Source organism: Arachis hypogaea, chromosome 19, assembly GCF_003086295.3.
Source record: "Arachis hypogaea cultivar Tifrunner chromosome 19, arahy.Tifrunner.gnm2.J5K5, whole genome shotgun sequence".
Classification (NCBI taxonomy): Eukaryota; Viridiplantae; Streptophyta; class Magnoliopsida; order Fabales; family Fabaceae; genus Arachis; species Arachis hypogaea.
In genome coordinates this window covers 155,659,799-155,675,128 of record NC_092054.1, presented here as the reverse complement: position 1 = coordinate 155,675,128, position 15,330 = coordinate 155,659,799, and the positions used below count along the sequence as shown (strand labels likewise).

Here is a 15,330-nt window from a genome sequence, read left to right as displayed (position 1 = left end):
TGTGTGTACATGCTCCTTATATATATATATATATATATATATATATATACTCCCCACGGAATTTCGTAAATGGGTTTGGTAGAGTAGGGTGCAACACCCTATATGTCTTAGCTAGCTGCTACAAACAGTAACCAGTAACCTAAAGTGTGAGAGACTGTGTACTCTTTTAAACTAGAAACTCGCATGCAGTTATCTTCATGTGAATGTGATATTTGAAAATCCAATGATTTAACAAGTTTGACTAAATCATCGTCTAACGATTCTTAACTATCGACTAAATTATGATTACTTATGCTGTAACATCCATCATAATGGATATAGTTAATCCATTGCAATGGTATTTTTTAATATAATATTAGTAGTAACATAACATACATATATGCCATGTATATGTTAATATAGTGTTCTTTTTTATTATTTGATGAAGTGTTAAAGATTAGATCAAATAGTCTATACTTAGCTTTATCTAATCTAATATTAGAAATGATGATGATGCTTCTGTAATCATGGATCAAAACACAAGGAAGTTAAACAAAATGGAACATAGTGATGTTATGTTGTTAAGAAAGGTAACAGAATCGGCAAATCAAGAAATATATGCTTAAAGGAACGGGGTTTTCAACGCACTTTTATTAGAATCGATTCTGACCTATAGCAGAATCCAAGACAAACATACTAATAAAGGTTCTTTCTCAAGTAAATAAGTTCTAGGTTTAATGCATAAAGAATTTCTCAATACCATACACTGAAACAATCTAATCAATCATCTAATATATATTCTTTAAGAGATATAACTTTTGTAGAAACCAGAATTTTCTATAGTATTTGATTGTGAAGGCTTGAGTTACAGGCACTTTCTTCTACTTCTATTGATTTGTCAAGCACCTAAAGAATTGAAATGGTTCTATGCTAAGGGTTATCTAGTGCAGAAAATTTAACATTTTTAGGCCATAGTTTAAGAACAATGTTATAAGACCAGCATAATTTATTATTTTTTACCAATAATTAATTAATAATATTTAAAAATATTATCTAAAAGTATTGAACAATTAGATTGTTATCCAAAAATATTAACTAATATCAATTAAAATTATTAGCCCTCAAATTTTTGTGAGTTTAATACTCAGAATCTAGCTATACACATTCGTATATATTTATTTTCAAGGAATAATAATTGGTTGACTCTATAGCGATGAATTGTACTGTATTAGCATTTTTGTGTTTCTATGACATTGTGACCCATAATATATAACCTTATTCAAGTAATTAAGGGGTCTTGATCACTTGTTTTAGTCCAACAATCACAGTCTGATCTCTTTTTTAATCAAGAGAGAAAAATGGTTCTGTATTGAAGAATTTCTCTTCAAAAGTAACAATAATATAATTTATATTATATACTACTGTAGCTCTTTTTCCTCATCATAATAGTACTTTGTTTATTAAGTAATTAAGTTTTGTTGACCGACTAATAACATTGAGAAGGTGTGATTTGAAAGAGTTTAAGACTTGAAAATGAATGAATTCATGGGACCCGCATAGGCATACATAGCTCACTGTTGCTAAGAGCCTAAGATGGATTTAATTTCCAAATAAGTAACGTCTTTGACTGAACTAAACTAAATGAAAACTACACAGCAATGGAGAAATACAATGTACGGTGAAGAATTGGTAAGTAGGGACACTTGTATGTTTTCTGAGGCAGCTAGCTGTTTCATTTATTTTCCTCACATGGGACAATTTCATACATACACCTCTATGTAATAATGGATGAGTAAGTTAGTGACTAAATGGATAACAATCTAGTTAAATTAATGGAATGAAAAATCACTTCTTCATATCATTGTAGAAATGTATAAGCATCAGTATTCAGAATGAGCTATGTAGTGAATTTTAATTGGGATGGTAATTTTAAAAGTGAAAAATGTTAGTAGAGACAATATTTTCTATTAATATTAGTCATATTTTAGGTTAATATTTTATTTTTATATAATTAAAAGTTATAATTTAAAATTTAAGATTTAAAATTTAATATTTAATATTTAAAGTATTAGTCAAGTATTGATAAAAAATAATAAATTTTATTAATTGCGTAATATTATTCTTTACAAGTTTTAATTGTGTCAATCTTGCATATTATTTAGATATTTAGATAATTGTTTTAAAATTTCATAAATTAGAGAATAAATTATTTCATGTTTATTATAGATTCAATTTTTTTTTTCTCCTTTGGTTACGTGTGTCTAAATTAAACAGGCGCACCTCTGTAAACAGAGATCCAAACCATGTGTGCCAAGTACGAGGAGCCAACGACCCTCTCAATCTAGTATCAACTGATAACTACCAATTTCAATAAATTATGCATGCTCCATTAGATAAGATTCAATAGCAATGGATTTGTAAATAAGAAAAATGTTATATATACTTTTTTTTGTATAATCTTTATCCTTAATAATAAAAATAATTTATAAATGAAAAACGATAAAGAGTTATTTTTTTATATCACAAAAAAGTATAGAAAAACATACATATATAAAAATAACACAAATATCATTTTTCATTAATTATTTCCATTGTTCATGATATATAACATGGGAACAGTGTGCACCGTGGAATATAACTATATGAAGGACCTATCATTGAAAGGGCTATTCACTTAGGCATAAAGAATGGATGAGGTTAAGTTTAAAAAGTTATGTGACGGTGCATGGTGGATAAGGTTGATATTTGTGAGTTGCCTTTAATTTTTTTAATCTGGAAGTGGTGGTTTATATGACAAATAATGGATTAAACACACTAGCAAATTCTTAGCTAGTCACATGCATGTTTTATAATTGTGACGAGCGTGATATACATGACACTAAATGTATAGGTAAAGCATATATGTCCGTTGAAGTCAAAAGTACATATTAGTTTATCAAAAATTACATATTTTTTAAATTGATCATATTAAAATTTTTTTTTAATTAAATTCATCGTTCAAAAATTTTAAATTAGTCATCATCGTTATTTCGTTACTTTTATTTCGAACGATGTCAGAATTTATTAATATAGTACGTTAAATGACACAACAACATATCTAATAATTTTAATTAGTAATTAACATGATAAATTTATAAAATTAAGTTAAATTAATTCAAATTGAGAGATTCTAATGTCTCATGGTCTCTTCTCAATTAAGTTTTGAATTGATCTAATTTCGTAAGTTTATCATGTTAAAAATTAATTATAACTTTTAAATATATATTGTAGTATTATTTAACCTATTTCCGTCACCAAAGAATGACAGAAGAATCAATGTAATTAACTTGATATTATATTTTTTAAAAACAAATTTAATTTAAAAAATCTTTTAAAATTAATTTAAAAAATAAATAATTTTTTATAGATAAATTTAACTATTTATTCTTATATTAAACTCAAAAATAGGTACTAAATTGATAAAATTGAGAATAGTTAGGATCCTTTTATAGCAAAATTGTGAATAGAGAGTACTTCTAGTTGGGCAAAAATAAAATCATAATTGGAATCAATCAATCAACAAAAGGATATTTTGTTTTTACGTGATGCATTCCATGATATTCAACTATGATGATAATCTTTCACTTTTTTTTAATTTTTTATTGGTGAAAACTAAGGTGTTAATTTCACGTTAAATTTATAGTTAAAAATTGTTAGGTGATAATATAATTAAATATATTAAATTATTTAATTATTTAATTATTTTTAATTATTAATTTTATATAAAATTAATTATATTTAAGTTTTATTTTTTTTATTAGTGATTGTTTCGATACAATTATTAATTTATTAGTATCAATTCAATATAAAAATAGACAAATAAAAATTTATTATGTGAATTATATTTATCTTTGTGAATATTTATTTTTAATTTATTTTTTAAAAATATTATATTACTATATATACAAAAATGTCTTTATAAATAATTATAAAAAAACAAATATATGTTTATAATTGATTTTATTAAATGAATAAATAATCATTTTTATTTCTGTAAGAAAAATACTCTTCTTCACTAATAATTAAAATTAAATCATCAAATTATTTAAAAAAAAAAATCAAAATCAATTAATCGGCTATCCTTGCTCTTCGTTTTTCAGCGTCAAAGTTGCCCCAAAAATGATGAACAAATCCTAATCCAGGCAAAAGGTCTCGAAACCGGTCCGCTCGCCCTTCCTTGTTCCCCACGCTGTGGTGTTTCAAAGGTTTGTGTCATCCCTGCTGCGCCAAATGATGGTTTACGAAGCATTGGACCGAAAAAGGTTAAACCTGACCTCAATAATCGGCTTGCTGCTCGATTGGGGTCCAATGACGAGGCTTTACGTGGTTCCATTAGAAAGCACCATCTCCAAAACAATCTCTTCGCCGTGGCGCCGCCGGTTTAGGTAAGCCGCAAACCTCCTCTTTCCCCCTTCTGATAGTCCCCTCCTACTTCTGTTCAAAGTTCAATGTTCAAACTTCAATCTGCTATATTCCTCTATTTTGTTCTGAATATGATTATGAATTTATAATTTTACTAGTTATTGGATTGACTTTTGAATCTTCTCTGCTGAACTGAACTCAGTTAAACTTTTGAAGTCTTTTAGTTGAATTTTCCTCTATTCTATTTTGTAAGAGCTTTCCTCTTGTTTGTAAATTTAGCTTATACATTTGTGCTTTGAACATGAAATCTCTTCATGTACTTTGCAGATAAATGAGCATATAACAAGTTATTTGACATTTCTGATTCTACTCCCCCCTCCCTTGGGTTAAAAATGAATGGATGGAACTTTGAGAAAGATTATATCATCGAAAGCATTTTGTATCTTTTTAATGGCTTGATGAACGTAGAGGTGTAGGGGGAGTGCTTGATATGACTGTATCTGATCACTTGTTATCTGATTTTCTATCATTTTCCCTCCATCCTCTTTTGGGGGAGATTGGTGCTTAAATTGCATTCTGTTGGTCAAAACCTGATGAGTACCTTTGTGTGGGAAATCTGATTTGCAGTTTTCATTTCCATCGCTGGGTTGGTATTATTTTCATTCGTTATCAGGAATATGCAGTTTTGACATTTAAGACATCTGTGTATCTGCAGTTTTGTACTCTATGTTTAGCAGTGTATTGTACAAGTAAACAATTGGTGCTTGTGCATCTTGACTAATATTATGCAATTATACTTATTTTCTAACAGACATATTTGCAATCAACAACAACATTAGAGGAGATGAGGGTGAAAAGGAGAGATGCAGAATAGCGGATGTCTCATAGACTCCTCCCTGACAGCCTTAGGCAGCAAATCAGACAATATGAGCAGTACAAATGGCAAGAAACCAGAGGTGTTGATGAGGATAACTTGATTTGCAATCTTCCAAAGGATTTGAGAAGGGACATTAAGCGCCATCTTTGCTTGGCTTTGCTGATGAGAGTAAGTTTCTCCACCTACTTTGTCATGTAATCATATGCAACTACAAAGGTCTCTTTAAGATTGGATGACTGCATTAATTGCATAAAAAATAAAGGTAGGTGGTAGCTCACCAAGTCTAGGTGCCACCATATATGCCTCCAGGTTTGCTGCCAATGCACTTAGATTGTTGTGCCATAACCACACAAGGAAGACAAGGATGCCGGAGAGAATACCACCCATGCTGCTTCAGAAGCCTGCGGAACCTGATTTTACTGATGAAGAGCAGTAAGCTTCTATATCTCGGTGATCTTTTCGTAAAGAAACGAGGCTGAGTAGGAAAAAAAATGAAAACGTAAGATAAATGTTTTTCAAGTTGTATATATAAATATTGGATTGGATTGTTATTCAATAGAATTTTCATTTCCCTTGGTAGCAGTTAATACATCTTTTTATTCCTTAAATATGTAGAATAATATTAATTATGAGATTAATATTTTTAGTCTTCTAAACTTCGTTGCAGTTAAATACAGTTTAAAATTAATCTGGTAATTCCATCACTCAGGGCTGCCTGTTCTCGGTGCAATGTTTATCACATTTTTCGTGGAAACAAAGGTGTGAAATTTTCGTCATTTGCATTGTTCATCATTCCAAATAGTTTTTATTCTCTTTGCTTCCTTTCTTAGTTTAGTAATCTTATGTCTAAGTTCTTGCAGCTTATGTTCCACATAGAGGAGGCCAGAAAAAGGTCACGTTGAAATGAGACAATTTCTCTCATCATAATACTTGATGCCAATGACCATATTCATGTTTACTGCCACAAGTTTCAATCCTGAAACCAGAACAGCATGGTTGGCTGCTTGGAGGTATGCGAGTGGTGGTTCTTGACCAAACAAATTCCCCAATGGATTGAACATCGAATTGGGATCCAATGCCTTCGAATTTTGTACACTAGATGGAAAATCACAGTTGACTTAGGACATGGGAATTAGAACTTGATCACATCTCACTGCTTTGCTTTGGTCCTTTGTTTGGTTCGTTTTAGCTACTTGGACTATGTTTTTTGCAAGTTGTGATTAGTAATTACTGTAAGCAGGTGCAATATTTTTGCAAAACTTTTCGAACCCCATTTTTTGGCTTTTATTTATCCATACTCAGTTATGACTTATGATAGATGCACATCACGGTGCACATACACGTTTATATATACTTTATTAAGCTTTAAATGAAACATATCATAACAAAATAACATAAACATCTGTAAATGTACCACATTGGCAGATTCAAGTAACAAATACTCGTAATAACAGCAAATGAAGACTTGTGAGGCTTAACATATGAGCAAGCTCAATACCTTATATCAATATAATATAATTGAGAAATTCGTTACCTAGGTACCAATACTCCAATAGAGAGGGTTTTGTGATTTATATATTGGAGACCTATTTTAATATTTCAATAAGCTACATGATTAATGAACACATAATGCGGCATCAGCCAAAAATACGATTGAGAGTTGCAGCAAGTCTAACTCCTCCCTGAGCTAATCGCAAATTGACAGTTGGTAAACGTGATAAGAAGTAATCATCTGCAGAGCAGTTCATGGTAATGTCACAAGTGATGTATAACAAGAATAGCTTAATTTCCATTATAAGTTTATAACTCTAGTTAATGCCTTACCTCCGAGCACTGAACCTTCGGTGACACCCTTATATGCCCATTGACACGCTGCTTTTATACTTTCAGATGCATATCTGAGAAGCAAAATCAAAAGGCTAAGTATGATTTAGGTTTATATACATGTATAAAAAAACCAGTTACTAAATCAGTTATTTATATAAGGATAAAGTATATTTTTTGATAAAGTATATTTTTGTCCTTAAAATTTACTAAAAGTTTCAAAAATACCTCTAGTGAATATATTTATAACTAGTTCCCAAAATTGTGTTAAACTGGTGCCTATTCATTCATCGAAGAGTCGATAATATGCTAAATCATTTTGACAGAATGATGTAGTAGTGTTCATTCATTCATCAAAGAGCCATTTTCTTTATAAAAAAAAGAATGAAGTATTAATATCAAAGCAAAAGTTAAATTGATTATTGGCATCTGCAAAATTTTCTTGAAGGAATGAAGGTATAAACATTGGGATCATGGGACATACATATCTGGGCATGTTGTCTGATTGGAATTGCAGGTTTCCCATCCTTTAACTTCGGAATCCCATTCTTTCTGTGTCAGAAAATTGTGAAATAAACATTAAACTTATTAAATTAAGACCACAGACAGCATCTAGCTTTTGCATAAAACAAAATACCGTAATGTTTTCTTGAATGGCATTGATGAAGTCGCCTATCTCAGAACCATAGAATCTTTCTTCTGCTGTCTCAATTATGCTATCATCCCAAACCTGCATGATATCAATAAAATTCAGCCTCTATATAGTAAAATATATGATAGATCATGTTCTTGTATTTGATATGAGAATTAGGACTAACATGGTGAAGATTTTGCTTCTGTTTGTACCAGTGAACATCAATTGTGTTACCTCCCTTATCTCCAAGAAACCCAACATGTAGAGGCTGCACACAAAAATGCCAAACTAAGATATATATAATCTTGATGTGTGGGTGATTTTGAATGGTTTCATGATGCATATACCTGATGGATATCTCCCATGAAATGAGAAAGGAATAGAAGAGCTTGAGTGAGGTTATCTGATAAATAATTCATACCATATCAGAGTGATTTCAAACAAGCTAAGAATTTGTTTAATGTTGTCAGCAAAGAAAATCTCTACATAAGAAGGATTTACATTGAGAATGAACTTTGTTTCTTCCATAGCTAAGAAGCTGGTTGGTGTAATTGTTGATAGCTCCCACAACACATCTTCCCTTTTCTCCATTCTGATCCTTGCAATCCCCTGACCAAGTTATTCTTAAAGTTAGTGTTGAATCATTTACATTGAACTAACCAAGTTAATAACTTACGGTTGTACTGGAAATTGCAGAGATTGTCCGGTGTATCAGCAAAGTGCAAAGCTGAAGACCAATGGAATATGAACTTGACATGATCAGCCCAAGAACATACACTCGCCAGGTCATTTTCTGCATACTCTGGCAGCAGTTTCTTTACAGCCTCCGATGCGGTGTCGCCAAGGCGAGACTGTCCACATTATGAGATAGAAAGAAAGGAAGAGAGAACAATCATGATGATGTATGTAAGTAAAGTGATGTTGGAACATAGATTCCAAATGAATGAGTCACCTGAGCAATCTTGCAAACTATGGCATGCCCATCTTCTCCCCAGCCTTGTGTGTTTGGAAACAGAAGCATCAATGAGACTATAACCACTACCTGCATTCTGTAACACTCCATTTTTCTCTGCTACTAAACAACAATGATGCAAATGATGTATGTGTGAAACTTTGAATTAGAAGGACCTTGAGTGTGTACAGTGTGAAGTGTGAAGTGTGAACTCTGAAAAATGTAACCAATGTTGAGCGTTAGATCAACTTTATGGTTCAGATCAATTGCCTTTAAGGTACTTTTTAGTAATAAATAGGATTCATTTCTCTCTATATAAGTTGAATTATATATTTGTGAATTATTTACATATGATTTGTTCCTTATTATGACAGCATTCAATAAATTTATTTATTTTGTATATTTATTACCAAAAACTCTGTTCAAGAGGAACACATACGGTTCAGTGGTCAAATATTGAAATAACTGCCACGTCATCATTAAAAACAAGAGGAAATTCAATTATAAACATTGATTTAGAATTATAATTTGTTTTATCCAATTTGGCATGTGATCAGGATATACCAATCTATGTCTTCGTTATATTCCTGATCTTGGAATGAAGTCATAGTTTTTGGAGCCATCTAATATCATATATGTACATACTATATAATTCTACCATATTAAATATATACTAAAGTTAGTTATTAAATTAATTATTAATATAAAATATATATTAAAAATAAATTAAACTAACGTATATATTTATACACAAATATATAATAATTAATTTTAGTAGCTAAATTTTAATATATAAATAATATTTTTAAGATATTTATATAGTATATGAGGATTTTAACTTTGGAAGAAAATTTGAACTCCTATTTGTCCAGTTGTCTTTTAAATATCATGTCTTTCGTTGGTAAGCCTACTTATATCTTATATAATAGTAATAAAGTGAAGAATCATAATAGTTACATACTTACATATAAGATTGAAGATGATTTACACAAATATTTCTTAGCTAGGTATTTTTGAAATTGAGTCACATCTAAGGACCAAAAAATAAAGATAAAAACAGAAAAAATGAAAGAAAAAAATTATAAACGGTTTCTAATAATTATCTCAAAAAATAATGAAGTCTTCAATAAAAAAAATATCTTTTTCGACTTTTGAATTTTATTTTTGTGAGACTGGTTAACTTATTTATTAATATTTTTTCTTTGTATTAAACTGTTAAGTTATCTGTTAAGAGTCAATTAGGATTGGCAAATTTTTTTTGTTAGAAGTCTCATTATTTTTTAGGGGTAATTGTTTGTTTTTTTATTTTTTTGGTTATTTTTTTAAATATATTGACTAAATTTATTGTGTAAAACTAAAAAATATTAGTGATTTTTATTTAATTTTTATTTATAAAAATTAAATAAAAGATATATTAGTAATTAATGTGTCACATAAGCAACAACAACAACAACAATAAAGTCTTGTTCCACTAGGTGGGGTCGGCTACATGAATCAAACGACGCCATTGTGCTCTGTTATGTATCATGTCTACAGGGAGACCGTTTGTATGTAGATCTCGTTTGACCACCTCATGGATGGTCTTCTTAGGTCTACCTCTACCTTTCGCCCCTTGTCTATCTTCCATCTCATCCACCCTCTTGACTGGGTGTTATATCGGTCTTCTTCTCACATGTCCAAACCATCTGAGACGCGATTCAACCATCATTTCCACAATGGGTGATACTCCAACTCTCTCCATTATATCTTCGTTCCTTATTTTATCCAATCGTATATGATCACTTATCCATCTCAACATCTTCATCTCGCCACACTCAGCTTAGGTTCGTGCTCCCCTTTGGCCGCCCAACACTATGTACCATAAAACATAGCCGGTCTTATAGCGGTACGCCGGTGCGATAGAATTTACTTTTAAGTTTTAAAGGCACTTTAATGTGTCACATAAGCATGTTGTAAAAAAAATCATTGACAAAAAATAAACCAGTCTCACAAAATTAATTATCAAAAATTAATTATCAAAGATCAAAATGAATTTTTTTAAAGCTTTTGTAATCCTTAAAAGAAATTATAAAAAATAAGGATAAATATTCAAAAAAAAAAAACTCTTTTCTCTCTGCCTCGTCATCATGACAATGTTTTTTTCTTTTTGTTTTCATGTTTTATATTTTAAATTATTCTATCTTTGTTATTTTCATGCACATATGCTCTCACTTATACATATTTAAATTATGGTATTACTTTACGTATATAAATACAAAAATTTAAAAGCTAAAAAAAATACTCCCACTCTCACTTATACATATGCTCTCATATCTTCTCATATCCATGAGTCACACGCGCTAAAACTACCTTCTCTTTCAATTTTAGGTGCGATTCTTTATGCAATATGTATTACCATCTTCGTTGCGATTCTATGCCACATCCGCTATAATAACCTTTTCTAGTTTTTGCTACTCTTTTTTTCTCCTTGTTTAATTCTATATTTTCGTTTTTGCATCAAGGAAAATTTCTACTCCTTCTTTTTGTTTGATTTCTACATTTTTTATTTTTACTATTTCATGTGTTTAATTTTGTTACTTTTTGTTTGATTTTAGGTATGATATCTTTATTTTTGCGTTTTTTGATTTTTACATTTTTGTTTTTAAATCACAGTTCTTCTTCTTTTCGTTTAATTTTTGTTACTTTTTATATTTAGTTTTGTTACTTTTTGTTTGATTTTAGGTTATGATTGGAGTACCAGATCTAAAAGAAATTTTCGGAAAAGAGAGAAAAAAGATTAACATTGGGCAAGAACCACCCCATAATATATGTTTAATGTTACAGTATTTGGGTTATATATGTAGTTGATTCTTGGCAGAAAGTTAAATTTGAGAAGAAACAAGAAACAACTATTAAGGATAGAGAATAATAGTATACAATAGTAATGTGCAAAATTATATTGCTATCTTTTTTTGTATTGCTGTCTTTTTTAATTAGTCATTAGTATCATATATATATATGTATATATAGTAAATTTGGCTTAACAAGTGTGTAATTCTAAAATGAAATGATGCTTGATTACTCTCATTATAAGTTTTTGTTTCTGTTCTAATTTTTTTTTTCTTTCAAATTTATCACTGCTCTTTCTCAGAGTTAAGATTACTGTTTTTTCTTACCTTCTCTGAATTTTTTATGGTATCAAGAGCCTATTAGTTTTAGCTCCACAATGGAATCATCCTTTCTGATTTAATAAAGAAGACCTTCTCCCCAATTGCTGAAAAACTAAATGAAGATAACTACTCTACATGGAGGTACCTTACAATTCTCACTATTAAGAGTCTTGGTCTTAAAAGTCATCTTGACCCCTCCAAGATTCCTGAGCAGTTTACAACTAATGTTACCAAGAAAATGATAACATAATCTGAAGAATACAAAACCTGGCGCCAGAGAGATAGAACCCTCACAACATGGCTTGTTGCTTCCATGACTAATTGTTTCAAGAATAAAGTGATTCACCTCTCAATATTTTCTGAAGTATAGGCGTGATGATTACTTTCAGGTAGTCTCCTTTACTCGTGTTCAAAGTCTGAAGAGTCAATTGAGATCGTGCAAGAAAATAGGTTCCGCTGCTAATTACTTGTCCAAAATTAGAAGAATTGTTGACGCTCTATTTGCTGTGGGATATGAAGTGCCAGAAGATGATCATCTTCAAGCTATTATTGAGGGTCTTTCTGAAGAATATACCGTGTATATTTATTCCGTAATAGCAAAGAGACGGTCTTTTAGGATTGTAGAGGCTGAATCATTTTTGCTTTTCCATGAAGAAATGCTTGAACGCTTCAAGAAACTAACCTCTGGCATGTATATAGCCCATTATGTGCAGAATCCTTCTCAAAATTTTGATTCCAACAGAGGTAATGCTTTTAGAACAGGACGTGGAGGCAGAAATAGTAGAGGAGAAGGTAGATTTGGATACAACAACAATAACACAAGAATGCAGTGTCAACTGTGTGGAAGGATGGATCATGTGGTATGGAACTACTATCATAGGTTTGATCAGTCTTTCAATCCTAATTCTGGAAACCCTAACTCATCTTCTCAGCCTCCCTACCTTAATGCTCAACCTCTACCACCCTCTTCAAGTTTCCATCAACCAACTGCATATCTCATAAGCTCTTCCTCCTCCATAAGTGATACTGCCTGGCTTGTAAATTTTGGTGCGAGCAATCACTTGACCCCGATCCATCCAATTTGCTAACTTCCACTACTAGTAACAATGACTCCGATCAAGTGTATGTAGATAATGGGTCAGGTATTGCCATTCAAAACTATGGTTCTTCAATTTTGCATGATCCATATGCTAATGTTACTTTTCGATTACAAAATTTAGGGAGTAGATCCTCTCCAGTAGAAAAAAACTGGATGGTGTCCAGTGTTAAATCTAACCCTTTACTGTTCTCTCTCTCATATTTATTTTTGGTCTCACATATAGAATTAAAGGTGAGAGATCACACTTCATTTCCTCAAGTGTTAAAAAAAACCGGAGAGGATCTATTTCCCAAAATTTACTCCATGTACCCCAAATTTTTCAAAATCTGCTTAACGTTTCTAAGTTTGCAGCTGATAATGGTGTCTTTTTTTAATTCTGGCCTAATTTCTGCCTTATTCATGATCAGGCTACCAGGGAGTTTCTCTTACAGGGCATAGCTAGGAATGGGATCTATTCCTTTCACAATCTCAGAGTTCCTAGGTATGCTTATGAGAAATCTACTTTATCTTACAATTCTACCTATTCTCGTAAACCTTTTAGTAATAATAATCATTCTATTTTAATACAATGTAATTCAGATAGGATTAGCAATCAAGAAATCAATTCTCCTAATTTTTGTGCTTTTAAGGATAGAGAGTAATAGTGTACAATAACAGTGTGCAAAATTACATTACTGTCTTTCTTTACATTGCTTTCTTTCTTAATTAGTTACTAGTGTCTTTTTTAATAAGTCTTGAGTTTCAATAGTCACTATATATATATATATATATATATATATATAAGTCTTTGTTGCTGTTTTAATTTTTCTTTTCCTTTTAGATTTATCACTGCTCTTTCTCATAGAGCTGAGCTTACTATTCTTTTTTATATTCTCTGAGCTTACTGTTCTTTCTTACCTTCTAAATATTTTAACAACAAGATCCATAGATATTGAAGCTAACTTGAGAAAGTTATATGCTGTTACTAGTCCTGTAACTGTTACGTTATGAATGGTTATTAAAACGTCACAATCTTTAACTCCACATGCTGGAAACCATGAACAACAACTATAATGATTTAGCAGCGGTTTTTTTAACCGCTGCTAAATAGAATCTGCCAGCTATTCTTGTGGCGGTTTCAAGGGGCGCTACCAAATGATCTCATTTTGCAGCAGTTTTTTAGTAATCGCTGCGAAATATACCCGTTTTGTAGTGATTTTAGGGAACGCTACCAAATAATCTCATTTTGCTTCGGTTTTTCTGTAACCGCTGTAAAATGTACAGTTGTTGAATACATTGATACTCATTTTGCAGCGGTTTTTTTCTAACCGTTGCAATATTATTTTTAAATTGAATTTTTTTTTTGTATAAACATTATTGCCGTCTTAAAACTATTCTAGTCCTCGCAATTTTTTTTACTGAAAAAACATGTTTCAAATATTGTAACTTAATGCATTAAATAAATTTTTATTTTTGTGTTACATAAAAAATAAATAATTAATTAAAAAAATATTTATAAATGAATAACTAAAAATAAATTTACGTATCAGATTTTCTCTTGCACTATCAGCCATTTTGAGTAAGTATTCAACCATAAATGGTAACATAAAAATCAAGTGAACGTCCGAATTCATAAACTCAAAACAAAGTTCAATGGAGCATAAAAATCATAATTACTAAAGTAGACAAATAAGTTTTGAGTCAAAATTTCTCATCAACATCATATTGACCTGGCCAGAAATACTCTGTCAGAAATCCGCTGCAGTGACGTGATAACGGATCTGATAAGTCATCTCCAAACTATGGCAACTTGTTCAGATCGAAACCCCTTTTGCAGCACGTACGACATCTTCTCTATGTTGGGTGTTTAAAGTTTCATTGTCTTCTGGAACCTTATTGAGCTCAACATCCCTGGAGATGTCATATCCACCAGAGGAGATAACATCTAAATCGTCTTTTGAATCAGTGTCTGCTCCATCTAGAGTGTCAGCAACTATTTCACCTGAATATTCAGCTGACACTGAATATATGAACATGCAACCAACAATATATAAATATACTTAAAAGATACTGATAACTTCCAGGTCATTACCTAGTTATTAAGGAAAAAAATTGCAGAATTATGGAAAGAGGACTTTCAACATTAACAAATACAAAATTAACTATTACCATCTCCTTCATCGGTAGTTTGGACAGATTTCTTGGAAAGAAGCTCTCTAATAGCACGTTCTATATACTTCAATTCTTCTGTTGAAGCAATCTCCAACTCAACACCATGCGAGTTATTAAAGCGCATCTGAACCATAATAAAATGTATAGTTGATGGTCTTTTTTGTAAAGCATATTGTGTCTTTGTAATTCACTTTCTATGCTAGAAATTTATTTCTAACCTTTAATTCAGCAAGTATGTCTTCAGATGTCCTTCCAGCTACAAAT

General features: G+C 30.8%; 2 protein-coding genes across 12 annotated transcripts; one reads left to right on the top strand and one right to left on the bottom strand.

The window, feature by feature from the left end:
• The first annotated feature begins 4,015 nt into the window (after positions 1-4,015).
• Positions 4,016-6,569, top strand: LOC112777506 (uncharacterized). Of its 11 annotated transcripts, none has more exons than XR_011878009.1 (5): positions 4,016-4,403; positions 5,192-5,425; positions 5,520-5,756; positions 5,925-6,016; positions 6,118-6,569. XR_011878009.1 is itself a non-coding variant. In XM_025821895.3 (5 exons), exons 2-5 carry the CDS (start codon positions 5,258-5,260, stop codon positions 6,157-6,159), a joined length of 405 nt encoding a protein of 134 aa, XP_025677680.1. In that variant the 5' UTR covers positions 4,043-4,403; positions 5,192-5,257; the 3' UTR covers positions 6,160-6,569. The 11 variants fall into 11 exon arrangements, 2 of the variants coding, with proteins under 2 accessions (XP_025677680.1, XP_025677678.1); XR_003190443.3 differs by having other exon boundaries at positions 4,043-4,403; positions 5,567-5,689; positions 5,967-6,016; XR_003190442.3 differs by having other exon boundaries at positions 4,043-4,403; positions 5,567-5,689.
• A 42-nt stretch (positions 6,570-6,611) lies between these two features.
• Positions 6,612-8,909, bottom strand: LOC112777505 (endonuclease 2). Its single transcript, XM_025821892.3, has 9 exons — positions 8,668-8,909; positions 8,392-8,566; positions 8,217-8,324; positions 8,063-8,118; positions 7,900-7,983; positions 7,719-7,811; positions 7,566-7,633; positions 7,082-7,155; positions 6,612-6,989 (listed from the first exon to the last, which is right to left on the bottom strand). The coding sequence occupies exons 1-9, from the start codon at positions 8,776-8,778 to the stop codon at positions 6,895-6,897; spliced, it is 864 nt and encodes a 287-aa protein (XP_025677677.1). The 5' UTR covers positions 8,779-8,909; the 3' UTR covers positions 6,612-6,894.
• Positions 8,910-15,330: the final 6,421 nt, after the last annotated feature.